The 27,765-nt window shown below is 44.5% G+C and overlaps 1 protein-coding gene across 2 annotated transcripts in view; it reads left to right on the top strand.

The window, feature by feature from the left end:
- The window catches only part of LOC137380494 (hexokinase-1-like), a 447,865-nt gene that overhangs the window by 380,071 nt on the left and 40,029 nt on the right, over positions 1 to 27,765 (top strand). For both annotated transcript variants that reach the window (XM_068052395.1, XM_068052396.1), the window contains exons 12-14: positions 901 to 1,020; positions 25,053 to 25,148; positions 25,234 to 25,333. In XM_068052395.1, the coding sequence (XP_067908496.1) occupies positions 901 to 1,020; positions 25,053 to 25,148; positions 25,234 to 25,333 (316 nt within the window). The remainder of the gene's footprint in view (positions 1 to 900; positions 1,021 to 25,052; positions 25,149 to 25,233; positions 25,334 to 27,765) is intronic.

Raw genomic sequence — 27,765 nt, 5'->3', positions numbered from 1 at the left:
GGCACACTGATGAAGCTGGTGATGCTTTTTTGAGGTTGGGAAAAGTAGACGGAACTTGTTTTGGCTTCTCCACATGCTTCATCTGACTTCAGAGTGCTTAACATTAACATTATACACTTGTGCCCAAGGGCTAACATCACTAACCTTGATAACAACAGAAATTCACACAAAAGAATAAACTCCAAGATGAGCTCAGGTGTTGAGTCCATTCCCTAGTCTCTACTCGGTTAAAGAAACTCAGCTAAGAGTGGCAGTAGAGATGCTGTAATGAACATGTTGCCCCTTGGTTAGATAAGAGAAACATCAAGTAGAATTGCCATTCCTTATTGATATCTAACTCTCCCTGATCTCAAATATGCATGTACAGGTGTGTAGTAATGGCAGAGCTGGGCTCAGCCTTCATATAAAGGAACCTGCCAACATTCCCACATGCAAATTGCCATCTTAAGGAAACACTTGTACCCTAATTTCTCAGTGGGTACAGGCTCAGCCTGATGTAGTATTAAGTCATATAGACCACATAGGTCCCAGTCGGTACTTATTTAGCAGGCCTGAGATGACCATAATCGTGACACAATTGACCACAGTGCAATGACAAGGGAAGGAAAGATCAACCACGGTTTCTCCCCTGGCTGAAATTCTGCCAGAGCACGTGCATATACAAGCACAGATGAAGACAGGATCAAGCGTGGGTGGGTCGTTCTCTATGGAAAGGTTTAGTCCCTGTACTTGTAAGTTTGTGATGTTTAGGTCGTACATGAAGAATTGGCAGTTGAGCAAGGACACAGGGGGATGACTGACACCTATGCCACCATTATAAGTTTCAGCCTTTTGAAGGGGAGGGGACAAGATTAGGACAGAGAAAGGATGAACTTAATGTGTGACACGTTTTGATTTCAGCTGTTTGACTACATTGTGGAATGTATCAATGAATTCCTCGAGTATATGGGTATGAAAGGTGTTCAGCTCTCCGTAGGCTTCACGTTCTCATTCCCTTGTTTGCAGACTCACTTGGATAAGGCAAGTTCATGCAATATTGTCGCTGATTTATTCCCTTGAGTTATAAATAAATAAAACATGTAGTGTTATTAATCTAGCGTTAAACTATGAAATGACCATTACAAAATTGAGACATTTTATCGAAGCTTTTTAACAACACCATGTACGCCCAAATGGATGGTGTTGCCATGGGATCCCATCTAGGCCCAGTTCTTGCAAACATCTTTGTTGGGTCCCATTAAAAACGTGTCTTGGAGGGAATGACACCTAACCTCCTACCTCTTGCATATTTCCGATATGTAGATGATACGTTTGCTATATTTGAATCCGCAGCTGCACGTAATAATTTGCTTACACGTCTTAATGGGCTCCATCCTGTGCTCAAATTCACCTTTGAAATGGAGCAGTCAAATGAGCTCCCTTTCCTTGACGTACTAGTTGAGAAATCTGTTAAGAGGTTCTCTACCACGGTCTACCGCAAACCTACCTTCACTGGTCAATACACGCGTTGGGATTCTTACAGTCCCACGTGCTATAAGATCGGCCTTGTCGGCAACCTCATAAATAGGGCCTGAGCCATTTGCTCACCATGCAAGCTTGTTGCTGAAATAGGGAAAATCAAAGGCATCCTGTGTGACAATGGCTACCCTGATCAGATCATTTCTCGCTGTATAATACGCAAACCTATGAACGAGCCTAAGGCTGACCTTTTCGGCCCTGAAAAGTGCCCAGTCTAACTCAGATTACCCTGGAAGGATAATGTATCCCAAAAATTTGAGCAACAGGTGAAGCTAGCTGTTTCATGCTGCTACTATGCAGTAGCAGCACGTGTGGTGTTCACCACTAACAAAATGCTGCCGTCAAGCCAAAAAGACGTCTTGATTATCACACAAATGAGTAATGTGATATATAAATTCAATGCCAGTGTGATGCTTGGTATATAGGCCGTACATCCCAAAGACTGGCAGATTGTATCAAATAACATGTCCCTTCCGCTGTCTGCAACGGGCAAGGTACAGACTGTACCCAACCAGCCCGTGCTTGCAAAACTCAAAACACAGTGTCCAACATTAGATGTGATTCCATGATTGGACAACATTGCTAAATAATCCACAGTGTGCTAAGAATTACGCTGACAACCAATTTAAGATTGTCAGTCGGGCTTACAGTGTGGCACATTTTCTACCTATATTAATACACAGGGTCCTGTTCTTTGCAGACAGAAAGAACATGTACACACATTGCACCTGTTTCAGCTAAACAAAATAAGTGACAGCCATTTGCTGGCTCATTCCTCAGGGCAATGTCTTGACCAATCAGAGTCAAGGTGCCTGGTTTAAATTTCAAACAAAGCTTAGCAGTTAACTGTCAGTCACTATAAACTTATGCATTCTCAATGGCAATGCCTCTGCCAATCAGAATCCACTTGCCAATCAATCAGCACTGTCTTCTCATACAGTATAAATTTGATGTTTCCCTGACATCGGTATTCTTGCGAATTGTCCTGATGAGTGCAAAACAAAAAGCTTCGACAAAATGTCTCTGTTTTCAGCAATACTCAAATTCTGTACTACCAAACGACTATTTTCATCAAAAAATAATTAAAGATGAGAGAGGCCATTGAGCCCACCTTAGGTCATCCAATCCTACACCCCTCGTTCTTAGCATCCAGCTGTGAATGTCTCCAGGACGTCTACCTTAAAGTTCATTCCAACTTTTAGTCAATTTGCGTGAAAAAGAACTTTCTGAGATCAATCTTAAATGTATTTTTGAGTAGCTTGTACCTATGTCTCAATAATGTGTTCCAGAATTCGCCACCCCTCTAGCCAAGCTATTCCAGTACAGCGACAAGACAGGCATTTACCAGACAAAGTGAAAAATTGCCCAAGTATGCCTCATCCATAAAAATCAGGACAAATCCAATCTGGCCGATTACCGCCCCCTCAATCTACTCTCAATTATCAACAAAGTGATGGAAGGTGTTGTTGATAGTACTACTCACTTACTCACCAATAACCTGCTCATCGATGCTCAGTTTGGGTTCCGCCAGAGCCGTTCAGCTCCTGACCTCATTCCAGCCTGGGTCCAAACATGCATAAAAGAGCTGAATTCCAGATGTGAGGTGAGAGTGACTGCCTTTGACATCAAGGCAGCATTTGACCGAATACGGTATCAAGGAGCTCTAGCAAAACTGGAGTCAATGAGAAATGGCAGGGGGGGAACTCTCCACTGGTTGTAGTCATACCTAGCACATAGGAAGATGGTTGTGGTTGTTGGAGGTCAATCATATCAGCCCCAGGACATCACTGGACGAGTTCCTCAGGGTACTGTCCCAGGCCCAACCATCTTCAGCTGCTTCATCAATGACCTTCCCTCCATCATAAGGTCAGAAGTGGGGATGTTTGCTGATGATTGCACAGTGTTCAGCACCATTTGCAACTCCTCAGATTCTGACAGTCTGTCCCCGCATGCAGCAAGACCTGAACAACATTCAGGCTCAGGCCAATATTAGTAAGTAACATTCGTGCCAGAAAAATGCCAGACAATGAGCACCTCCAACAAGAGAGAATCCAACCATCACCCTTTGACATTCAATATCATTACCATCACTGAATCACCCACCATAAACATCCTGGGTGTTACCATTGACCAGAAACCTAACTGGACCAGCCATATAAATACTGTGGCTGCAAGAGCAGATCAGAGACTGAGAACTCTGCAGCGATTCAGGACTTAACTCCTGACTCCCTAAAACTTTTCCACTGACAAAAAGCAGAAGTCAGGAGAGTGATGGAATGCCCGCCACTTGCCTGGATGGCTGCAGCTCCAACAACACTCAAGAAGGTCGACACCATCTAGAATAAAGCAATGGCTTGATCGGTACCCTCTTCCATGAAGCAATGGTGATATAGTTCCAGGTCAGGATGGTGTGTGAGCTGGAAGGGAACTAGCAGGTGGTGGTGTTCCCATGTGACTGCTGTCCTTGTCCTTTTTGAGGGTAGAAGTCACAGAGGTGAGAATGACTGCCCTTGACATCAAGGCAGCATTTGACCGAGTATGGCATCAAGGAGCCCTAGCAAAACTGGAGTCAATGGGAATCGGGGGAAATCTCTCTGCTGGTTGGAGTCACACCTAGCGCAAAGGAAGATGGCTGTGGTTGTTGGAGGTCAATCATCTGAGCTAGGCCCAACCATCTTCCGCTGCTTCATCAATGACCTTCCTTCAATCATAAGGTCAGAAGTGGGGATGTTCGCTGATGATTGCACAATGTTCAGCACCATTCGCAACTCCTCAAATACTGAAGCAGTCTGTGTAGAAATGCAGCAAGACCTGGACAATATCCAGGCTTGGGCTGATAAGTAGCAAATAACATTCACGCCACACAACTGCCAGGCAATGACCATCTCCAACAAGAGAAAGTCTAACCCTCTCCCATTGACATTCAATGACATTACCATCACTGAATCCCACACTATCAACATCCTAGGGGCTACCATTGACCAGAAACTGAACTGGAGCAGCCATGTAAATACCATGGCTTCAAGAGCAGATCAGAGGCTAGGAATCCTTCTGACTCCCCAAAGCCTGTCCACCATCTACAAGGCACAAGTCAGGAGTGTGATGGAATATTCTCCACTTGCCTGGATGGGTGCAGCTCCAACAACACTCAAGAAGCTCAGCAACATCCAGGACAAAGCAGCCCACTTGATTGGCACCCCATCTACAAACATTCACTCCCTCCACCACCAATGCACAGTGGCAGCAGTGTGTACCATCTACAAGATGCACTGCAGCAATGCACCAAGGCTCCTTAGACAGCACCTTCCAAACCCGCGACCTCTATCACCTCGAAGGACAAGAGCAGCAAATGCATGGGAACACCACCACCTGCAAGTTTGCCTCCAAGTCACACACCATCCTGACTTGGAACTATATCGCCGTTCCTTCACTGTCACTGAGTCAAAATCCTGGAACTCCCTTCCTAACAGCACTAAGGGTGTACCTACCCCACATGGACTGCAGCGATTCAAGAAGGAAGTTCACCACCACCTTCTCAAGGGCAATTAGGGATGGGCAACAAATGCAGGCCTGGCCAGCGACACCCACATCCCATGAATGAATAAAAAACAAAATTTGGAAGATTCCATTGACAAAACCTTTCTGAGTTGCTACAGTACCTCTTGTAGATGGTACACACAGCTGCCGCATCGTTCTGGTGAAGGAACTGAATGTTTCAGGTGGTGGATTAGGTGCTGATCAAGCATTGTCCAGATCTTGCTGCATGCAGGCATGGACTGCTTCATTATCCGAGGAGTTACAAATGGTACTGATCTCCCGTGCAGCAGCTCATTTAAATACCCCGGTCGGCCCACCCCACCAGCCCCTCCCCTCCAATCACGTGGAGGGGGTGGGCTCTCTGAAAGCGGCAATGGCATCTGCTGCATGTGTGCAGGCACTGGCACCATTTTTAAAGTGCAGCCAGCCCTGCTGGCTAATTAAAATTTTTAAAGGGAACCACCTCCCCTCCGCAACTGTTCAAATCAAAATTCTACTGCCCCTTTCCCACCGCCCCATAATAAAATTAAGCATCTGCCCTTCCCCCACCCCCAAAAACCCTTAGCTCTCAAATACCTTCCCCAAACTGAGCCAAGTTCACAGGTCACCCCTTCCCACCATCCCCTACACTAATAGAACATTACAGCGCAGTACAGGCCCTTCAGCCCTCGATGTTGCGCCAACCTGTGAAACCATCTGACCTACACTAATGTTGAAAGTTTGATCCTGTACCTCTCCTCACCCCCCGCACTAAAAATCTCACGTTCCGCCCTTCCCCACCACTGTGGCACCTGCTTTCCTGAGACAGGAAAGTGAAGGTGCAGGAGTGCCGGCTGCCGTTCTGAGGATCATGGCCTGACCGTTAGATTGCAGGTAAGTGTATTTAAATATAAGCATTTAGTTAAAGACCATTTGTTAATCCAGGTCCCATCGCCCAGCGGCCGGGGGGTGCTGCCATAAAGCCTTGCTGCTGCTGGGAAGATTGGACCCGGCTCTCCCAGCATTGGGCTCTGCGGCAGGCCGCTGCCGGAACAATCTTCTGCCCCCCTACCACAGAGCTCGATCAGGAGCCCTGTAAAATTATGGTCAATGTCTTCCACTGTAGACATACAGAGAAATAAACAATATTCGCCTATTATTCCCTGGGTAGAGATGTTAACTTCATTGATTCTTTTAATCCTGCCTCTCTCTATGAACTGTTAAGGAAAACTCAAGGGGCTGGAATTTAAGAGCCCAGCGGCGAGCTCAAATAATGGCAGATCGCCCCATGAAGGCCGCACGCCAAAGAGCCGCCATGATCTCAAGTGCGGTGCCTCATTTAAATAGCTGGGGCAGCCCACTCGCCACAATCTCGTGGAGGAGGTGGGCTGCCTGTCCCTAGCAATGGAGCCATTTTTAAAAGGCAGCCAGCCAGCCCTGTACTCTAACATTTTTAAAGCAAGATTCCCAAAACTAAATAAATGAATTTCTAACACACCTTTCCCACCCCCCCCCCCATAACAATTACAATAACTATTTGCCCTTCCCCCCCCCAAAACATTGACATTTTACATCTGACCTTCCCCGTCACCCACCACCCCCCCACCCAAGCTGCACAAAGTTTAAGGTTCAACCCTTCCAACCATCCCCTACACCCATTATGTGTATTTGACCCCGTTTTCGCCCACCCCTCCCCTGCACTGAAAAACTTACCTCCTCCCCCCTCCCCACCTGTGTGGTGCTGCATTTCCCTGGTCAGGGATCTGAAGGCACAGGAGTGCCAGCCGTCACACCAAAGTTTGCGGCGGGCCCTCAAGATTGGAGGTAAGTGTAATTAAATTTGTTAATTTGCATTTTTAAATTGTGGTCTGTCATCTAGTGCCATAGGGGCTGCCACGGAGCCTCACTTTCGCCAGGAGCATTGGACCAGGCCAGCATCGAGGTCCATGGCGGGCCTTATCCAGAGCCAACTTTAGTACCACCACCCCGCGCTACAGATCATGACATTGAGGACTTGGTATAATCCAGCCCAAGATCTCTATAAGTCACTTGTCATGCAAACTGTCCTTGCTGATTCATTATGGAATGACAAGTGTTATTGTGAACAAGTCTCCCAGAAATGAGGGAGTTCCAGATGTCAACATTTATTTTTTTTAAATTTAGAGATACAGCACTGAAACAGGCCCTTCGGCCCACTGAGTCTGTGCTGACCATCAACCACCCATTTATACTAATCCTACATTAATCCCATATTCCTACCACATCTCCAATCACCTACCTACACTAGGGGCAATTTATAACGGCCAATTTACCTATCAACCTGCAAGTCTTTGGCTGTGGGAGGAAACCGGAGCACCGAGCAGAAACCCACGCGGTCACAGGGAAAACTTGCAAACTCCACACAGGCAGTACCCAGAATCGAACCCGGGTCGCTGGAGCTGTGAGGCTGTGGTGCTAACCACTGCGCCACTGTGCCACCCCTACATGTTTACCATCCTGGTCCATTGACCCACTTTGTATCTCAAGACTGCCTTGGCTATCTCATTTCGCTATGTGACAACAAAGAGAAGTTAACAGGCATGAATCACACATCCTACACTTTCAGCAGAAGCTAAATAGAACAGTCAGTTCAATTGTACCCTGAATATTGAAGCATCGTGGGAATGTACAACTTTAATCATTTCATTATTTCAAGCTACAGTACAAATTTACAGTCATTTGAAAATGAAAAGAAAGCTCAAACATCAATCATATGAGATTAAACCAAATCCTAACCCTAGATATGTAAATGCAGCTAGGGTATCTTACAACATTTTTTGACAGAAAGGAATTACAAAAAGAGTTAGCTTTAATTTGGGATTTTTAATCAAAATATATATTACATACTTAGAAGAAAAACAACGTCAATGAAGGTTGATTACTATGCTAGTGAAATTGCTCTCACAAACTATTGCAAAAATGTAGCAGTTTTTTTCATTAATTGGTAAATTGGGAGGTCTCTGATCCCTGGCTGTGAACACAAGGAGCTACAAATAGAGAGAGATATATACAAGCAATTTGGTCAAGGATCACAGATTACTTCAAAGAGTCAAGGAGTTACCAGTGGTTTAAAGCATTTTATTGAGAAGCAACAGAGCAACAGTTCAAATACAACATATAATCAGAGTAAGGGGGTTAAGACCCGAAACAGGTGTGAATGGTTTACTAATCCCAGATCGGACATACAGAGGGAAGAGGTGAGTTGGTATCTGTAGCTCTTGGTAACAATCTTTTCTCCTTTGACTCTTGCCCCTGTCCGACATGATTTTCCCTTCCCGGGTGCCCATTTATATACTTTTTCTCTGCGGGCTGGTGGTATGCTAACCACTAACCACTTATTCAATTCAATTTTCTCACTTAATTCTCCAATTACCAGGGAAACGGTGTCCAAGGCAGATCCCTCCTGGCCTGGGTCCCAACCCCCTGAGATCGTCTTTGCTTATCTCTTGTAAGGACACCTTGCTATCTTCTTCTAGAGAGTTTGTTTTACGTAAATGGACATGACCCCTTCTCCCAACTTCTTATCAGACCTAGCTATGCTTATACAAATGTTTGTTTTTACACCATGCCCTTGGTCAGATAATGGCTTGATGAAAACACCTCATTCATGTCGGTAGAAAGAGTCTGCTGGGCGACTTTTAGCCAGAGAGAGATAAAGAGAGAAAGCTATTTCTATAGTATTCAATTCATTTTTTACAAATTTATAAGACCATTAGACATTGGCCATTTCTTACAGCAAGCAGTCAGATATTACTTTGATGTACTTGGTAAGCATGTGGCTTACAAAGAACCAGTAACACTAGGCTTTAGTTCTACACAGAACAGCAGATAAGAATCATTTTAATCATGAAGGTCGTGCATTCAGGCATCACTGCAGATATCAGTGATGAGGTGCTGAGGGAGTGCTGCATTGCCTGAGATGCTATCTTTTGGATGAGATGTCAAATCTCAACCTGCTTTTCAGGTTGACGTCACAGATCACGCAACACTATTTTTAGAGCAAAGGAGTTCTTCTTGCGCGTTGTCCACCAAACACAGATCATGCATTAATTTGTTGATTATGGCACCTTGCTGTGCGCAAATCCAGTGTCATGTATGCTCTCATAACTGCACTTCACAAGTAATAGATTAATTGTAAGACACTTTGAGACATACTGTGCCTACTGAAATGCAAGTTATTTCTATTTATATATTTTGCAGAGAAATCACCCAAACTCCTGGGTTAGATTGTATTCTCTGATCAGTTTTGGAAACCATTATTCCAATCTGTAACTCACTGTTGGCTATGGACTGGAAGAGCAGGGGATTTATCCTGGCCACTATTTATCCTCAAAAAACAGATTATCCAGGTCATATTCACATTGCTGGTTGTGGGAGCTTGCTGTGTGCAAATTTGCTGCGGTGGTGCATACATTACAACAGGACTGCACTTCAAAAGTTTTTCATTGGCTCTAAAGTACTTTGGGATGTCTTGAGACCATTAAAGTCACAATCGAAAAGCAAGTCTTTTTTTTAACAGGTAAATAAACTGAAACATTTGATTAGATTCCAGCATATAATTTACTCCAGTTGCAACTCTTTCCTGGTACCACGAATGCCCTTCAGTGTAGCGATACTGCCATCCCTACAGTCTGCCCTCCAATGTGACTCCAGTCCCATTCTATGTGATTGATGCATCATGTCAGGGCACCTAGGAATAAGTAATAAGTGCTCCCTTTCCAGTGTTCACCTCTCAAGAACAAATAAAGGCTCTGATATTTATCTGAAGGCAGCTTCTGAGCAATGGTTGGAATTGCAATGCTCACTGCATAAACAATCTCAGCTTAATTTAAAGGGACAGTGTACAATTTGAAGTGCCCACGATGGAGACACAGAGAGCAAGTGCAGAACCCAGATTCAATGACGCATTGCTGGAATTACTGCTGGGTGCAATTAGGAGGAAGAGGGACAGAATTAACCACCATAATTGGAGCAAGAAACCTGCCACTCTCACCAAGTAGGTGTGGCTGGAGGTACCTGAAGAGAAGAGCAGCAGGAATATTGTGGCCTGGTCTTGGATTCAGTTTAGGAAGCTATTTTACAACTAACCAAGTCAAGAAGGGTGAGTACAATTGTTAATTCACCTATTCTGCGGTGGTAGTAGAAGCAGATACATTAGGGGCATTTAAGCGACTCTTGGATAGGTACATGGATGATAGTAGAATGAAGGGTAGGTAGTTACTTAGATCTTAGAGTAGGTTAAAGGTTCGGCACAACATCGTGGGCCGAAGGGCCTGTACTGTGCTGTTCTATGTTCTACATCCTGTGCTTTAAGCACCTGTTCCCTTTCACTCTTGTTATTTTATTTATTTAGAGATACAGCACTGAAACAGGCCCTTCGGCCCACCAAGTCTGTGCTGACCATCAACCACCCATTTATACTAATCCTGCATTAGTCCCATTACCTTCTCACATCCCCACCTTCCCCTACCACCTACTTATATTAGGGCAATTTATAATGGCCAATTTACCAATCAACCTGCAAGTCTTTGGCTGTGGGGGGAAACCGGAGCACCCGGTGAAAACCCACGCAGACACAGGGAGAACTTGCAAACTCCACACAGACAGTACCCAGAATCGAACCCAGGTCACTGGATCTGTGAAGCTGCAGTGCTAACCACTGTACCACCCCTTGCGGAGCTTTCTTCATTATATCATTCCTCACACCCATTTAAGTTTCAGCAGCATGCAGCCTTCACTTTCTCTGCAATTCATCACCTTCCCATTTAACCATCCACCATTGACACTCATCCCAATCTTTATGCAATGTGATACATGTGTCTGATAGTCACTGCATCCATCAGATGAATACCTCGCCTTCCCTCACTGTTCTTTCACCCCTTGTCAAAGAAAGCGATAAATGCAAGGGAGAGAGAGAGCGCTGGAAGTGGCCAGTCACAAATAGTGCAGCTCACAGGTGCAGATGAGGAGGCACCGGAGATAAATGGCACAACATCCTTCTCAATCTGAGATGGAGTGGAGGGAACACGCAGATTCCTGGTGATAGAATTAAAAACATCTCTGTCACACTCATGCTGACTTTATTTCATCATTGATTAAACTATAAGAAGACTAGTATTGTCAATATCTTGGCTTTGCCACAGCTAAATTATGTCTCTGTCTTTTGTCTTCCAGGGCCTTCATGGAGACAGCAAGTGTCACTGGTCATCCATGAGGATGAATCCTTGGAGGACCTCATTCCTTCTGAGGGTGCATCACCACAGGACCTACAGCCCTGCACCAGCACAGATACTCACACTTCAATGGGTCCAGTTAGACAGTTAGTTGGGTTTTCACCTGGTAATTCACACCTTACAAGTGAGTACAGGCAGACACTAGTGGTAGGGACCACTGTGGAGACTCAGCTTTAGTGTTTGGGGGGTGGGGGAGGTTGTTGCTAGGGTGGAGGTTGTGGTGGGTGAAACTCTTCTCCAAGCTCTACCCAACTAGACATAGCTGCAGAACCCCAGGAGCTATTGTTGAGAAGGAGATTGCTAAAGGTGCATCACCAATTTAGCCAGGGGCTGACTGACGTGTCATGCAAGCTCGCCACAACAGCAGAGAGGATGGAAGAGTCCAGCACTGCTAGTGGATTGGTGGTGCATGGAATTAAGAACATAAGAAATAGAAGCTGGAGTAGGCCATTTGGCCATTTGAGCCTGTTTTGCCATCCATTACGATCATGGCTGATCATCTACCTCAACCCAATCTCTTTGCATTATCCCCATATCCCTTGATTCTCTTTGTTCCGAAAAATCTATCAATTCCTGTCTTGAATATACTCAATGACTGAGCATCCACAGTTCTAGAAGGTAGAGAATTCCAAAGACTGACAACTCTTCGAGTGAAGAAATTTCTCCTCCTCTGAGTCCATATGGCCGACCCATTATTCTGAGACTGTGACATCTTGTTGTACATTCCCCAAATGGGGGAGACATTTTCTCAGCATTTACCCTGTAAAACCCCTTCAAAATTTTATATGTTCTCATTCTCCGATACTCCAGGGAATCTAGACCTAGTCTATCAGTCTCTCCTCAAATCCCTCATCTCAGGAATCAGTCAAGTAAACCTTTGTCACACTCCTTCTAGGGCAAGTATGTCCTTCCTTGGGTAAAGAGACCAGAACTGAGGAGTACTCCAGGTGTAGCCTCTTAATGCTCTGTATAATGGTCGTAAGACTTCTTTACTCTTCTACTGTAATCCCATTGCAACAAAAGCTAACATACCTTTTGCCTTCCTAATTACTTGCTTTCCCTGTATGGATTAATGTCCTGTGATTCATGTACAAGGACATCCGGGCCCCTCTGAATGCAAACATTTCCCAGTCTCTCACCATTCAAAAATATTCTGCTCTTCTTTTTAATTTTCCCATCAAATTGGATAACTTCACACTTCACCACATTGTATTCCATCTGCCATGTTCTTGCCCACTCACCCAACCTGTCTATATCCCTCTGCAGCCTCTTTGTATTCTCCCACTGCTTACTTTCCCATCTAACTTTGTATCGTTAGAAAAATTGGATACATTACACTCAGTCCACTCATTAAGTTATTAATCGAGATTGTAAATAACTAAGGTCCAAGTACTGCTCCTTACAGTACCTCACTAGTTACAACCTGCCAACCTGAAAATGTTCCGTTTATTCCTATTCTCTGTTTTCTGTCTATTAGCTAGTCCTTAATCCATGCTAATATATTACCCTCAATCCCATCAGTCACACTCCTTCTTGCTGTACCTTCGTGCTAACTTTCTGCGTTCCTTGTACAAGCACACCCAAGTCTCTTTTAACATCAACACTTACAAGTTTCACACCTTTTAAAAAATGTTCGGCTTTTCTGTTCTTACGACCAAAGTGAATAATTTCACACTTCTCGACATTATTCTCCATCTGTCATCTTGCTATCCACTCACTTAACCTGTCAATATCTATTTGCAGTTTCTCTGTGTCCTCCCCACAGCTTACCTTTCCACTGAGCTTTGTATCATCAGCAAACTTAGATACATTACTCTCTGTCACTTCATCTAAGTCATTAATATAGAGTGCGGCCCCAGCACTGATTCTTGCAGCACTCCACTATTCACTGTCTGCCAACTTGAAAATGCCCCATTTATGCCCATTTATGCTTCCTTTCCGTTAACCAATCCACTATCCATGCTAATAAAGTACCTCCAACTTCATGAGACATCATCTTGCCTATTAACCTTATCGAATGCCTTTTAGAAATCCTGGTATACTACATCTACTGGTTCCCCTTTATCTACCCTACTAGTTACATCCTCAAAAGACTCTAATAAATTTGTCAGGCAGGATTTTCCTTTAGTAAAATAGTGTTGGCTTGTTCTAATCATACTGTGCTTTACTAAGTGCATTGTTAAGACTTCCTTTATAATAGATTCCAGCATTTTCCCAATAAATGATGTTAGGCTAACTGGCCCATAGTTGACTATTTTCTCTCTCCCTCCCTTCTTGAAAAACCAACTTCCAATCTGATGGAACCATTCCAGAATCTAAGAAATTTTGGAAAATCATAGGTAGCGCATCTATTGTCTCTGCAGCTATCTCTTATAGAAATCCCAGGGATTTGTCAGATTTTAATCCCTTAAATTGCTCTAATACTTTTTCTCTGCTGATATTAATTTCCTTAATTTCCTCACTCTTTTTAGCCCCTAGGTTACTGTCTATTTCTGGTATGAAGCTTGTGTCTTCTACTGTGACGTCAGACACAAAATATTTGTTCAATGCCTCTGCCATTCCTTCATTCCCCATGATAATTTCTCCTGTCTCTGCTTCTTTGGGACTAATGTTTATTTTAGCTACTCTCTTCCTTTTTATATGCCTATAAAAGCTCTTAGAATTTGTTTTTATGTTACTGGTTAGTTTACTCATTCTATTTTTTTCCATTTTTATCAAATTTTTGTTGTCTTTTTGCTAGTTTCTAAAACACTCCCAATCTTCAGAATTGCTACTCCTTGTTGCAACATTGTAAGCCTCTTATTTTAATCTGATGCTGTCCTTAACTTCCTGAGTGAGCCACGGAGGGGTCTTTCTTGCTGAGTTTTTGTTTTACAATGGAATGCATTTTTGTTGAACATTTTGAATTGTTCCTTTAATGGTTTCCCACTGTGCATTTACCGCCATACCTTTTAGTCTATTTACCCAATTTACCTTAGCTAGTTCTTCCCTCATACCTACGTAATTGGTTTTGTTTAAGTTTAAGATTCCTGTTTGAGATTGGAGTATGTCACTTTCAAACTTAACATGGAATTCAATGGTATTATGATTGCTATTTCCCAGTGTATCTTTATCTATGATATTGCTTATTAACCCTACTTCATTACACTCTATGAGGTCTAAGATAACATTATCCCGAATTGGTTCCACAATGTATTGTTCCAAGAAACTGTCCTGAAAACATTCCACAAACTCAATTTCTAGTCCACTCTTGCCAATTTTCTTGTCCCCATCTATGTGAAGATTAAAATCCCCCACAATTATTACATTGCCTTTGTTACAAGCTCCAATAATTTCTTGTTTAATGCTCTGTCCAATAGTATAACTACTGTTAGGGGGCCTCTAAATTACTCCCATCAATGTTTTCTTATTCTTGCTATTCCTAATTTCCACTCATACTGATTCTCCTTCATGATCTACTGAGGCCAGATCCTTTCTCATTAATGTCCTTATGTCATCCTTTACTATCAGGGCTACCCCTCCTCCTTTGCCATTCTAAGTCTTTCTGAAATATTGTGCACCCTGGTATATTTATTTCCCAACCTTGATCACCATGTAACAATGTCTCTGTAATGGTGATTAGATCTCAATCATTTACCTCTATTTGATAAAAATTGAATAAAACCCTAATTAACTAATCAATAAGTAGAGTAACTAAACCAGAGGGAGGAGATTACTGTATTTAGTTAGCATTTAATATTTATAGTAGGAATCTAGCACTAGGGACCATATAGTTATAACAATTTAGTAAGCATTTAATAAGTATTTATTTATCTTAAATTAATTTATTAATTAGTGCAAGAAATGTCAGTTAGAGGGGTGAAGTGCTTCAACTGTGAGATGTGGGAGGTCCGTGACGCTTCCAGCGTTCCGGATGACTACATCTGCAGCAAGTGTACCCAGTTGCAGCTCCTCACAGACCGCATGGATCGGTTGGAGCGGCAACTGGATGCACTTAGGAGCATGCAGGTGGCGGAAAGCGTCATAGACAGGAGTTTTAGAGAAGTGGTTACACCCAAGGTGCAGGCAGATAGATGGATGACCGCTAGAAGGGGCAGGCAGTCAGTGCAGGAATCCCCTGTGGCTATCCCCCTCTCTAACAAGTATACCGTTTTGGATACTGTTGGGGGGGGATGGTCTATCAGGGGAAAACAGCAGCAGCCAGAGCAGTGGCACCACGGCTGGCACTATTGTTCAGCAGGGAGGGACAAAGCGCAGAAGAGTAATAGTTATAGGGGACTCTATAGTCAGGGGCACAGATAGGCGCTTCTGTGGACATGAAAGAGACTCCAGGATGGTATGTTGCCTCCCTGGTGCCAGGGTCAAGGATGCCTCTGAACGGACAGGGGGCATTCTGAAGGGGGAGGGTGAACAGCCAGAGGTTGTGGTACACATTGGTACCAATGACATAGGCAGGAAGAGTGACGAGGTCCTGCAGGGGGAGTTTAGGGAGTTAGGTAGAAAGTTAAAAGACAGGACCTCGAGGGTTGTAATCTCGGGATTACTCCCTGTGCCACGTGCCAGTGAGGCTAGAAATAGGAAGATAGTGTAGCTAAACACGTGGCTGAACAGCTGGTGTAGAAGGGAGGGTTTCAGATACCTGGATACGGATATCAGGACGGATATCAGATACCAGGACGGGTTGCATCTAAACTGGAGGGGCACAAATATCCTGGCTGCGAGGTTTGCTAGTGTCACTCGGGAGGGTTTAAACTAGTGTGGCAGGGGGTTGGGAACCAGAGCAGTAGGACAGCAAGTGAAATAAATGAGGGGGAACTAGTAAATAAGGCCAGTAAGACTAAGAGGAAGAGCAGGCAGGGAGATGTTGCTGAGCACAGCGGGACTGGTGGCCTGAAGTGCATTTGTTTCAATGCAAGAAGAAGAACAGGTAAGGCAGATGAACTTAGAGCTTGGATTAGTACTTGGAACTATGATGTTGTTGCTATTACAGAGACTTGGTTGCGGGAAGGACAGGATTGTCAGCTAAATGTTCTGGGATTTAGGAGCTTCAGGCGGGATAGAGGGGGATGTAAAAGGGGTGGCGGAGTTGCATTACTTGTTAAGGAGAATATCACAGCTGTACTGCAGGAGGACACCTCGGAGGGGTCGTACAGCGAGGCAATATGGGTGGAGCTCAGGAATAGGAAGGGTGCAGTCACGATGTTGGGGGTTTTCTACAGGCCTCCCAACAACCAGCGGGAGGTAGAGGAGCTGATATGTAGACAGATTTTGGAAAGATGTAAAGGTAACAGGTAGTGGTGGGTGATTTTGACTTCCCCGATATTGACTGGGACTCACTTAGTGCTAGGGGCTTGGATGGGGCAGAATTTGTAAGGAGCATCCAGGAGGGCTTCTTGAAACAATATGTAGATAGTCCAACTAGGACTGGGGCCGTACTGGACCTGGTATTGGGGAATGAGCCCGGCCAGGTGGTCGAAGTTTCAGTAGGGGAGCATTTCGGGAACAGTGACCATAATTCCATAAGTTTTAAGGTACTTGTGGATAAGGATAAGAGTAGTCCTCGGGTGAAGGTGCTAAATTGGAGGAAGGCTAATTCTAACAATATTAGGCAGGAACTGAAGAATTTAGATTGGGGGCGGCTGTTTGAAAGTCAATCAACTTCTGACATGTGGGAGTCTTTCAAATGTCAGTTGATTAGAATCCAGGACCAGCATGTTCCTGTGAGGAAGAAGGATAAGTTTGGCAAGTTTTGGGAACCTTGGATAACGCGGGATATTGTGAGCCTAGTCAAAAAGAAAAAGGAAGCATTCGTAAGGGCTGGAAGGCTCGGAACAGACGAATCCCTTGAGGAATATAAAGACAGTAGAAAGGAACTTAAGCAAGGAGTCAGGAGGGCTAAAAGGGGTCATGAAAAGTCATTGGCAAACAGGATTAAGGATAATCCCAAGGCTTTTTATACATATATAAAGAGCAAGAGGGTAACTAGGGAAAGGGTTGGCCCGCTCAAGGACAGAGAAAGGAATCTATGTGTGGAGCCAGAGGAAATGGGCGAGGTACTAAATGAGTACTTTGCATCAGTATTCACCAAAGAGAAGGACTTGGTGGATGATGAGCCTAGGGAAGGGAGTGTAGATAGTCTCAGTCATCTCATTATCAAAAAGGAGGAGGTGTTGGGTGTCTTGCAAAGCATTAAGGTAGATAAGTCCCCAGGGCCTGATGGGATCTACCCCAGAATACTCAGGGAGGCAAGAGAAGTAATTGCTGGGGCCTTGACAGAAATCTTTGCATCCTCATTGGTTACAGGTGAGGTCCCAGAGGACTGGAGAATAGCCAATGGTGTTCCTTTGTTTAACAAGGGTAGCAAGGATAATCCAGGAAATTATAGGCCGGTGAGCCTTACGTCAGTGGTAGGGAAATTATTAGAGAGGATTCTTCGGGACAGGATTTACTCCCATTTGGAAACAAACAAACTTATTAGCGAGAGGCAGCATGGTTTTGTGAAGGGGAGGTCGTGTCTCACTAATTTGATTGAGTTTTTTGTGGAAGTGACAAAGGTGGTTGATGAAGGAAGGGCAGTGGATGTTATCTATATGGACTTCAGTAAAGCCTTTGACAAGGTCCCTCATGGCAGACTGGTACAAAAGGTGAAGTCACACGGGATCAGAGGTGAGCTGGCAAGATGGATACAGAACTGGCTCTGTCATGGAAGACAGAGGGTAGCAGTGGAAGGGTGCTTTTCTGAATGGAGGGATGTGACTAGTGGTATTCCGCAGGGATCAGTGCTGGGACCTTTGCTCTTTGTAGTATATATAAATGATTTGGAGGAAAATGTAGCTGGTCTGATTAGTAAGTTTGCGACGACACAAAGGTTGATGGAGTTGCGGATAGTGATGAGGATTGTTAGAGGATACAGCAGGATATTGATCGGTTGGAGACTTGGGTGAAGAAATGGCAGATGGTGTTTAATCCGGACAAATGTGAGGTAATGCATTTTGGAAGATCTAATGCAGGTGGGAAGTATATAGTAAATGGCAGAACCCTCAGGAGTATTGACAGGCAGAGAGATCTGGGCGTACAGGTCCACAGGTCACTGAAAGTGGCAACGCAGGTGGATAAGGTAGTCAAGAAGGCATACGGCATGCTCACCTTCATCGATCGGGGCATAGAGTATAAAAATTGGCGAGTGCGGCACAGTGGCACAGTGGTTAGCACCGCAGCCTCACAGCTCCAGGGACCCGGGTTCGATTCTGGGTACTGCCTGTGCGGAGTTTACAAGTTCTCCCTGTGTCTGCGTGGGTTTTCCCCGGGTGCTCCGGTTTCCTCCCACAGCCAAAGACTTGCAGGTGATAGGTAAATTGGCCTTTGTAAATTGCCCCTAGTGTAGGTTGGTGATAGGGAATATGGGATTACTGTAGGGTTAGTATAAATGGGTGGTTGTTGGTCGGCACAGACTCGGTGGGCCGAAGGGCCTGTTTCAGTGCTGTATCTCTAAATAAATAAATAAAAAAAGTCATGCTGCAGCTGTACAGAACTTTAGTTCGGCCACACTTAGAATATTGCGTGCAATTCTGGTCGCCACACTACCAGAAGGACGTGGAGGCTTTGGAGAGAGTACAGAAGAGGTTTATCAGGATGTTGCCTGGTCTGGAGGGCATTAGCTATGAGGAGAGGTTGGATAAACTCAGATTGTTTTCACTGGAACGACGGAGGTGGAGGGGTGACATGATAGAGGTTTACAAAGTTATGAGCGGCATGGACAGAGTGGATAGTCAGAAGCTTTTTCCCAGGGTGGAAGAGTCAGTTACTAGGGGACGTAGGTTTAAGGTGAGAGGGGCAAAGTTTAGAGGGGATGTGCGAGGCAAGTTCTTTACAGAGAGGGTGGTGAGTGCCTGGAACTTGCTGCCGGGGGAGGTGGTGGAAGCAGGTACAATAGCGACGTTTAAGAGGCATCTTGACAAATACATGAATAGTATGAGAATGGAGGGATACGGTCCCCGGAAGTGCAGAAGGTTTTAGTTTAGGCAGGCTTCAAGATCGGCGCAGGCTTGGAGGGCTGAATGGCCTGTTCCTGTGCTGTACTGTTCTTTGTTCTTTGTGCCAATAGTTCATCTATCTTATTGCAGATGCTTCTCACATTCAGATAAAGAACATTTAATTTCAATTTTTTTACTTTTATTCCCTGCAATGACTTTATTCGCTGATGTATAATTTTTGTTAAACTCTCTGTTCCTTCCTGTCCCATTCTTCTCATCTTTACCCACAATGCTATACTGTTCTGATGCCTTGACCTTTCTCTTTAGATTTCTAAATCTCCCTGCGCCCTCAACACCACCCCACCCACTGTTAGTTCACAACCTCTGGCACACTCGTAAGCTTGTATGTGCTGTCCCTTCCTGTCACACTCTGATTATTGTTACCTTGCTCCCTTGCCTTCTTCTCTCTCTTCAAGTTATCACACCTTCCCTCACTTGCTCCCTCACCCCTACTATTTAGTTTAAAGCCCTTTTACCGTCCTGATTATATGAAGACTGTCCCAACAGTACAGCTCCCACTTTCCCCAGTACTGGTGCCAGTGCTCCATGAATCAAAACCCATTTCTCCCACACCAATCTTTCAGCCACGCATTTAACTCTCTAATCTTATTTATCCTACACCAATTTGCTCGTGGCTAAGATTAAAAACCCAGAGATTATTACCTTTGAGCTTCTGCTTTTTAATTTAGCCCCTAGCTGCTCATACTCCCTATGCAGAACCGGTTTTCTAGTTCTATCTATATCGTTGGTACCACATGGATCATGACAACTAGATCCTCCCCCTTCTTCTACGAGTTCCTCTCCAGCACTGAGCAGATGTCCCCAACCCTGCCATCGGGCAAGCAACACAGCTTTCTGGACTCTCACTCTTGGCCACAGAGAACTGTGTCTATCTGCCTGACTATACTGTGCCCTACTACCACTACATTCCTATTTACTTAAATAAAAGCAAAATACTGCGGATGCTGGAAATCTGAAATAAAAACAAGAAATGCTGGAACCACTCAGCAGGTCTGGCAGCATCTGTGGACAGAGAAGCAGAGTTAACGTTTCGGGTCAGTGACCCTTCATCGGAACTGTTCCGATGAAGGGTCACTGACCCGAAACGTTAACTCTGCTTCTCTTTCCACAGATGCTGCCAGATCTGCTGAGTGGTTCCAGCATTTCTTGTTTTTATTTCCTATTTACTTACACTGATTTCTTTAAGTTCCTCATTCTCACTAGACCCTTGGTTCCATGTTATTTCCAGAATGTTTTTGGTGTCTTCTACTGTGAAGACAGATACAAAGTATTTGTTTAGTGTCTCTGCCATTTCATTATTCCCCATGAGAATTTCAGCTATCTCTGCCTTTAATCTGTCCATGTTTACTTTCACTAATATCCTTTTATTTATATACCTATAAAACAATCATGTTTTTATCTCTCTTGCTAGTCTACTCTCATTGTTTTCTCTTTCCATATCAATTTCTTGGTCCTCTGCTGAATTCTAAAATGCACCCAATCCTCAGGCTTATAATTCTTTTTGGCAACATTATAAGCCTCTTCCTTTGATTTAATACTATTTTAACTACTCTTTTTAGCCACAATTGGACCACTTTTTCCCTGTTGAGTTTTTGTGCCTCAAAGGAATATATATTTGTTGCAAATTATGTATTAATTCTTTAAATGCTAGCCATTACTTGTCTATAATGATATCTTTTAATGTAGTTTCCCAATCCACCTTAGCCAACTTGCCTCTTATAGCTACGTAGTTTGCTTGGTTTGGATTTAGGACTCTAGTTTCTGAATTAACTAAATCACTTTCAAATTCAATATAAAATTCTATCATATTATGGTCGCCCCTCCCTAGAGACCCCTTTATGAAAGGTTATTTATTCTCCCTTTCTAATGGTACAACACTAGATTCAAAATAGCCTGTACCCTTGTTGGTTCCTCAACATACTGATGTAGAAAACTATCTTGTACGCATTCCATGAACTCGTCCTCCGCACTTTTACTGCAAATTTAGTTTGCCCAGTCTGTACGAAGATTAAATTCCCCCTTGATTACTTTATTAATCTTATTACCTGTGCTTCTAATTTCCTGATTTATACTTTTCCCTCCACTACAATTACTGCTAGGGGGCCGATAAACAACTCCCACTAAGGTTTTCTGCCCTTTGCTGTTTCTTAACTCCACCAAAGCTGATTCTACTTGTTGATTTTTCTGTACGTCACCCCAAAGAGTGGGTTGGTGGTGAGGAGGGAGGCGTAAAATGGAGCAGGAGGCTCCGGGGGCCCTTCCCGACACAACCCCACCACCGCCACCACTTTACATAGGGCGGCGGTGGCGAAAAACAACTAGAATATTTAGTTCCCAACCTTGGTCACTTTGCAACCACATCTCTGTAATGGCTATTATATCAGACCTATTAATTCATGTAATTTGGTGTGATTGATTTATGCATTCAGTATAGTGCCTTTAACTTTGACTCTTTTCTAATTTTCCCCACTGTCACCTTAGTCACTAGTGCAGTATTGCCTTTGTTACTCTCACTGTCCCTTCCTGACTCACTCTGCTTATTTTTACCCAAAACACTGCTCTGCTCTAAAGTCTTAACATTTCCCTTGCTGCTTTTGAATTTATTATTTCCTGAATCCTCCCACTGTCCCTCCCCCTTTATTAGTTTAACTCCCTGTTTAAATTGAGAGAATGTCTACCATAGAGAGACAGGTCCGAAGACCTTCAAACAATATTCTCAAATGAGTCCATGCATGCCATGCAGATTATTGGATGCCAATTTGTCTGCTGTCTTTTACAGGATGCCAGATACTTTCTCCATGGCCTTACAATGCATCATTGATCTCCACCAATCTGGTCTGCTGCAGGACTGGGGTGATGTTGCTGGCGATCGGAAAGGATAGAAAACTATCTTGTATACATTCCCTGAACTTATTCTCCGAATATTACTGCAAATTTGCCTGGTCTAAATGAAGATTGAGTTCCCCTCATGATTACATTCACCTCTAATTTCCTGATTTATGCTCTGTCCTACACCACAACTACTAGCCTATAAACAACTCCCAACAATGTTTTCTGCCCCTTTCTGCTTCATAGTTCCACCCAATTTATTTTTTCTTTTTTAATAATTTCCATCCTTCACGTGCATTTGAGCGTGACCGATAATTCAGTGTCCCAGAAAATCTGTCGCATGATACACGATACTGCATATAGACCTGCCAATTCTTAAATCTGGCAGATGCTATGGCTTTCTCAACTGTATCTTTTTCCTTCATTTCTGTTTCTTCAGATGAACTGTTTTGCAATTTTATCATATCACTGTACAATTTAGGACGTCCATCCAACGAATGTTCACTCGCAGTAACTTCTTTCAGATGGCTCTTGTTTTCATCAGAGAGGTCACTTTTGTTAAGTTCATCTAGAAGACACAATTGATGCGTCCTCTCCCATTAATGCAAGGCAATGGCTTTTCAGGTGTCATCACATGGGAAATTGAAATAACTCCCAGACCTGGTAAACAATCTATCCGTCACCTGCCTTATACATTTATGTGCAGCTGATTGCAACATTCTTGCTATCTCTCCAGTAGTACCCTGTAAGAAATGAGAGGCAAACAAATTGCAGCAGTGACTTGCACAGCCACTGGTAATGGTAATGCATGGCTGCCAAATCCAGCAGAAAGCAGGTCTTTATCTAGTAGGCTGCAGACATCTGCAACCAACTGTCGTGACAATCTAAGCCTCTGGATGCACCTCTTTCTTCTGAGAGGTCAAGTAAGCTGAGTCTCTGTCTGTCAATTCTTACAGGGGTAGTACCTCCTGCACCCTCAGACCCTCCCCTGTGCATCTCAGACAGTTATTATTTCACCCTGTAGCTCACTAATTATACCAGCCTGCCACTTTCTTCCTGGAAACTATTACTCATATATTCATTTAGTGGATATTGCAAGACTGCTTGGACTGTACTAGGGAGTTGAGGATTAGGGAGGAGCTAGCCCACAATATTTGAATTTCATAGAACCATAGAATGATACAGGACATAAGGAGGCCATTCAACCCATTGTGTCTCTGCCAGCTCTTTGGTTCTGCTATTGAATCAATCCCATTCTCTTGCTCTTTCTGTGTAGCCTGACATAGTGTTTCCCTTCAAGTATTTATCCAATTTCCTTTTGAAAGCTATTATTGAATCTATTTTTGCCACCCTTTCAGGCAGCACATTACAGATCATAGAAACTTGTTGGGTTCATATTGCCTCTGGTTCTTTTACCAATCACCTTAAATCTGTGCCCTCTGATTACTGGTTCATCTGCCATAAGAAACAGTTCCTCCTTGTTTACTGTGTTAAAACCGTTCATGATGTTGAACACTTCTGTCAAATCTCCCTTGAACCTTGTCTGATCTAAGGAGAACAATCCTAGTTCCTCCAGTCTCTCAACTTAGCTGAAGTCCTTCATCCCTGGTACCATTCTGGTTAATCTCTTTTGCACCCTTTCCAAGATCTTGACATCCTCCTTGAAGTGTAGTGGATAGAATTGAATACGATACTCCAGCTGGAATCTAACCAGTGTTTTATAAAGGTTTAGCATAACTTCCTTGCTTTTGTACTCTGTTCTGTATTTATAAAGCCATTTATAAAACCTTCTCAAATTGTCCTGCCATCTTTTTGTGTATGTATGTCCTCAGGCCTCTCAGTTCCTGCACATCCTTTAAAATTTAGATTATTTTGCCTCTTCTTAATCTTTCTACCAAAATGACTCACTTCACATTTCTCGTGTTAAATTTCATCTGTCATGTGTCTGTCCATTTCAAAAGTCTGTCAATGTCCTCCTGGAGTCTATTACTATCATCCTCACTATTTACTACATTTTCTGAGTTTTGTGTCATCTGTAATCTTTTAAATTATGCCCTGTATACCTAAGTCCTGGTCATTAATATGAATCAAAAAGAGCAGCGGTCGAACACCAACCCCTGGGGGACACCATGTCCATTCTCTGTCTGAGAAACAAGCGTTCATCGCTACTCTCTGCTCTCTTAGCCAAATTTCATATCTGCAGGGCCAATCTTACTGCTCCTTTAATCCCATGGGTTTTAATTTTACTAACAAGTCTATTATGTGATACTTTGCCAAACACCTTTTGAAAGTCCATTTGCGGAACATCAACCACATTACCTTCATCAACGCTCTTCATTACGTCATCAAATAACTCAATCAAGTTAGTCAATTGTCATCTGCCTTTAACAAATCTGCGTTGGCTGTCATTTATTAGCCCATACTTTTGCAAGTGTCAAATGGTTTTGTCTAGATTTATTCTCTCTAAGATGTTCCCACTACTGCCATTAGGCTGATTGGCCTGTACTTTACAGGTTTATCTCTCCCCGTTTTTTGAAAGTGGTCTAATATTTGCAATACTGGCACCACCCCCATATCGAAGGAGGATTGGAAAATTGTGACCAAATCCTCTTCAATTTTGCCCTTTACTTCCCTCAGCAATCTAGGATGCATCACATCACTGGGTGGCTTTTCTACCTTTGAGCGCTGCCAACCTGGTGGGATTTAAATTCATGATCACTGGTGCTAGTGCAGTACATAACATTAGGCTACTTTATCCCATATTCCTAAGTGGTACAAAATTATTCTTATTTCACCCGGACAAGTTCATTTTATTTCTATATATCTTCAGGTGTTTTGTTAAATGAATGTATTGTGATTTTAGGGCATTCTTGTTGCCTGGACCAAAGGCTTCAAGGCTTCTGATGTGGAAGGAAAGGATGTTGTTGCTCTATTGAAACAAGCTATTGAAAGAAATGGAGTGAGTATTACTGATAGCGAGTTTAGCGAGCTGAAAATATATTGATAACCAGTACTTTAAATATTTTCTGTTGTGCTGCTTCTAGGAGTTGAATTTGAATATTGTGGCAATTCTAAATGACACAGTGGGAACTATGATGGCTTGTGCATACGAGAACCCTCAGTGTGAAATTGGAATGATTGCAGGTATCACTTGTTAACTTCTTTCTGCTATTGTTATAGTTTGGGCCTTTTCCCAGCACGTTAAACCTTGCATTCCCAACTGCCTGGTCTTTGGCCACGATAGCCCCCTATTCACTATACTTAAGCAGCTGTCACTCTACTCATGCACTTCCTCTCCTCCATCTTTAATGCCGCAGTCTCCATTAAAACTCTGAGCAGGATAATGTTAGGGTACCCCTCCCCCACCCACCCCCACAGGATGTTGGCATTCCATTCTGAAATTGTCATTCTGGGCCTCAGATCTCATCATAATGTAGCTTGCGTTGCGAGAGGGGGTCTCACATGTAACAGTGAGTAATTGAGGGAGTAGGCGAATCTCAGAGCCAGTGATTGAGGCATCGGGTCACTCGTGGAGTGAGTAATAGGATGCTCAGGTAGGGGTATCAGAGTGAGTGATCAGGGATCGGGTGGGTCTTGGAGTGAACGATCATGGGATCAGATGTGTTTTGAAGTGAGTGATCAGGGATCGGGTGGGTCTTGGAGTGAGCGATTTGGAAATCAGGTAGGACTCAGAGAGAATGATCAAGGCAGCGGTGAGTATTGGAAAGAGTGTTTGGGGATGGGGGTCTTGGAGTAAGTGATTGTGGACCAGGAAAGTACTGAAATCGCTGATCAGGGGACTGAATGAGTTTCACAGTGAGTGATTGAGGGAGTGGGTGGATCTCAGAGTGAGTGATTGGATATTCAGGTAGAAGGGTCAGACTGGGTGATCAAGGGATCAGATGGGTCTTGGAAGCAGTTGTTGGGGATCAGGTGGGCCTCAAAGCGAGTGATCGGGCATTTCTAAATGAATAATTGAGGCTGCATTAAAATGAGTGATCGGGGATCGGGTGAGGGAGACAGTGAGTGGGGAATCGGGTCAGGCTCGGAGTGAGTGAGTGGGGAATCGGGTGAGTCTCGGAGGGAGTGAGTGGAGAATCGGGTGAGTCTCGGAGTGAGTGAGTGGGGAATGGGGTGAGTCTCGGAGGGAGTGAGTGGAGAAAGGGGTGAGTCTCGGAGGGAGTGAGTGGAGAATCGAGTGAGTCTCGGAGTGAGTGAATGAGGAATGGGGTGAGTCTCGGAGGGAGTGAGTGGGGAATGGGCTAAGTCTCTGAGGGAGTGAGTGGGGAATGGGGTGAGTCTCGGAAGGAGTGAGTGGAGAATCGGGTGAGTCTCGGAGGCAGTGAGTGGGGAACGGGGTGAGTCTTGGAGGGAGTGAGTGGGGAATCGGGTGAATCTCGGAGGGAGTGAGTGGGAAATCGGGTGAGTCTTGGAGGGAGTGAGTGGGGAATGGGGTGAGTCTCGGAGGGAGTGAGTGGGGAATGGGGTGAGTCTCGGAGGGAGTGAGTGGGGAATCGGGTGAGTGTCGGAGGGAGTGAGTGGGGAATCGGAAAAGTCTCGGAAGGAGAGAGTGGGGAATCGGGAAATTCTCGGAGGGAGTGAGTGGGGAATCGGTTGATGCTCAAAGTGAGTGATCGGGCATTTCTAAATGAATAATTGAGGCTGTATTAAAATGAGTGAGTGGGGAATCGGGTGAGTCTTGGAGTGAGTGAGTGGGGAATCGGGTGAGTCTCGGAGGGAGTGAGTGGGAAATCGGGTGAGTCTCGGAGGGAGTGCGTCGGGAATGGGGTGTGTCTCTGAGGGAGAGAGTGGGGAATGGGGTGAGTCTCGGAGGGAGTGAGTCGGGGATCGGGTGAGTCTCGGAGGGAGTGAGTGGGGAACGGGGTGAGTCTCGGAGGGAGTGAGTGGGGAATCGGGTGAGTCTCGGAGGGAGTGAGTGGGAAATCGGGTGAGTCTCGGAGGGATTGCGTGGGGAATGGGGTGCGTCTCGGTGGGAGTGAGTGGGGAATCGGGTCAGTCTCGGAGGGAGTGAGTGGGAAATCGGGTGAGTCTCGGAGGGATTGCGTGGGGAATGGGGTGCGTCTCGGTGGGAGTGAGTGGGGAATCGGTTGATGCTCAAAGTGAGTGATCGGGCATTTCTAAATGAATAATTGAGGCTGTATTAAAATGAGTGAGTGGGGAATCGGGTGAGTCTTGGAGTGAGTGAGTGGGGAATCGGGTGAGTCTCGGAGGGAGTGAGTGGGAAATCGGGTGAGTCTCGGAGGGAGTGCGTCGGGAATGGGGTGTGTCTCTGAGGGAGTGAGTGGGGAATGGGGTGAGTCTCGGAGGGAGTGAGTCGGGGATCGGGTGAGTCTCGGAGGGAGTGAGTGGGGAACGGGGTGAGTCTCGGAGGGAGTGAGTGGGGAATCGGGTGAGTCTCGGAGGGAGTGAGTGGGAAATCGGGTGAGTCTCGGAGGGATTGCGTGGGGAATGGGGTGCGTCTCGGTGGGAGTGAGTGGGGAATCGGGTCAGTCTCGGAGGGAGTGAGTGGGAAATCGGGTGAGTCTCGGAGGGATTGCGTGGGGAATGGGGTGCGT

The sequence above is a fragment of the Heterodontus francisci genome, chromosome 20 (genome assembly GCF_036365525.1).
Source record: "Heterodontus francisci isolate sHetFra1 chromosome 20, sHetFra1.hap1, whole genome shotgun sequence".
NCBI lineage: Eukaryota > Metazoa > Chordata > Chondrichthyes > Heterodontiformes > Heterodontidae > Heterodontus > Heterodontus francisci.
This window is presented reverse-complemented; position numbering and strand designations above follow the sequence as displayed.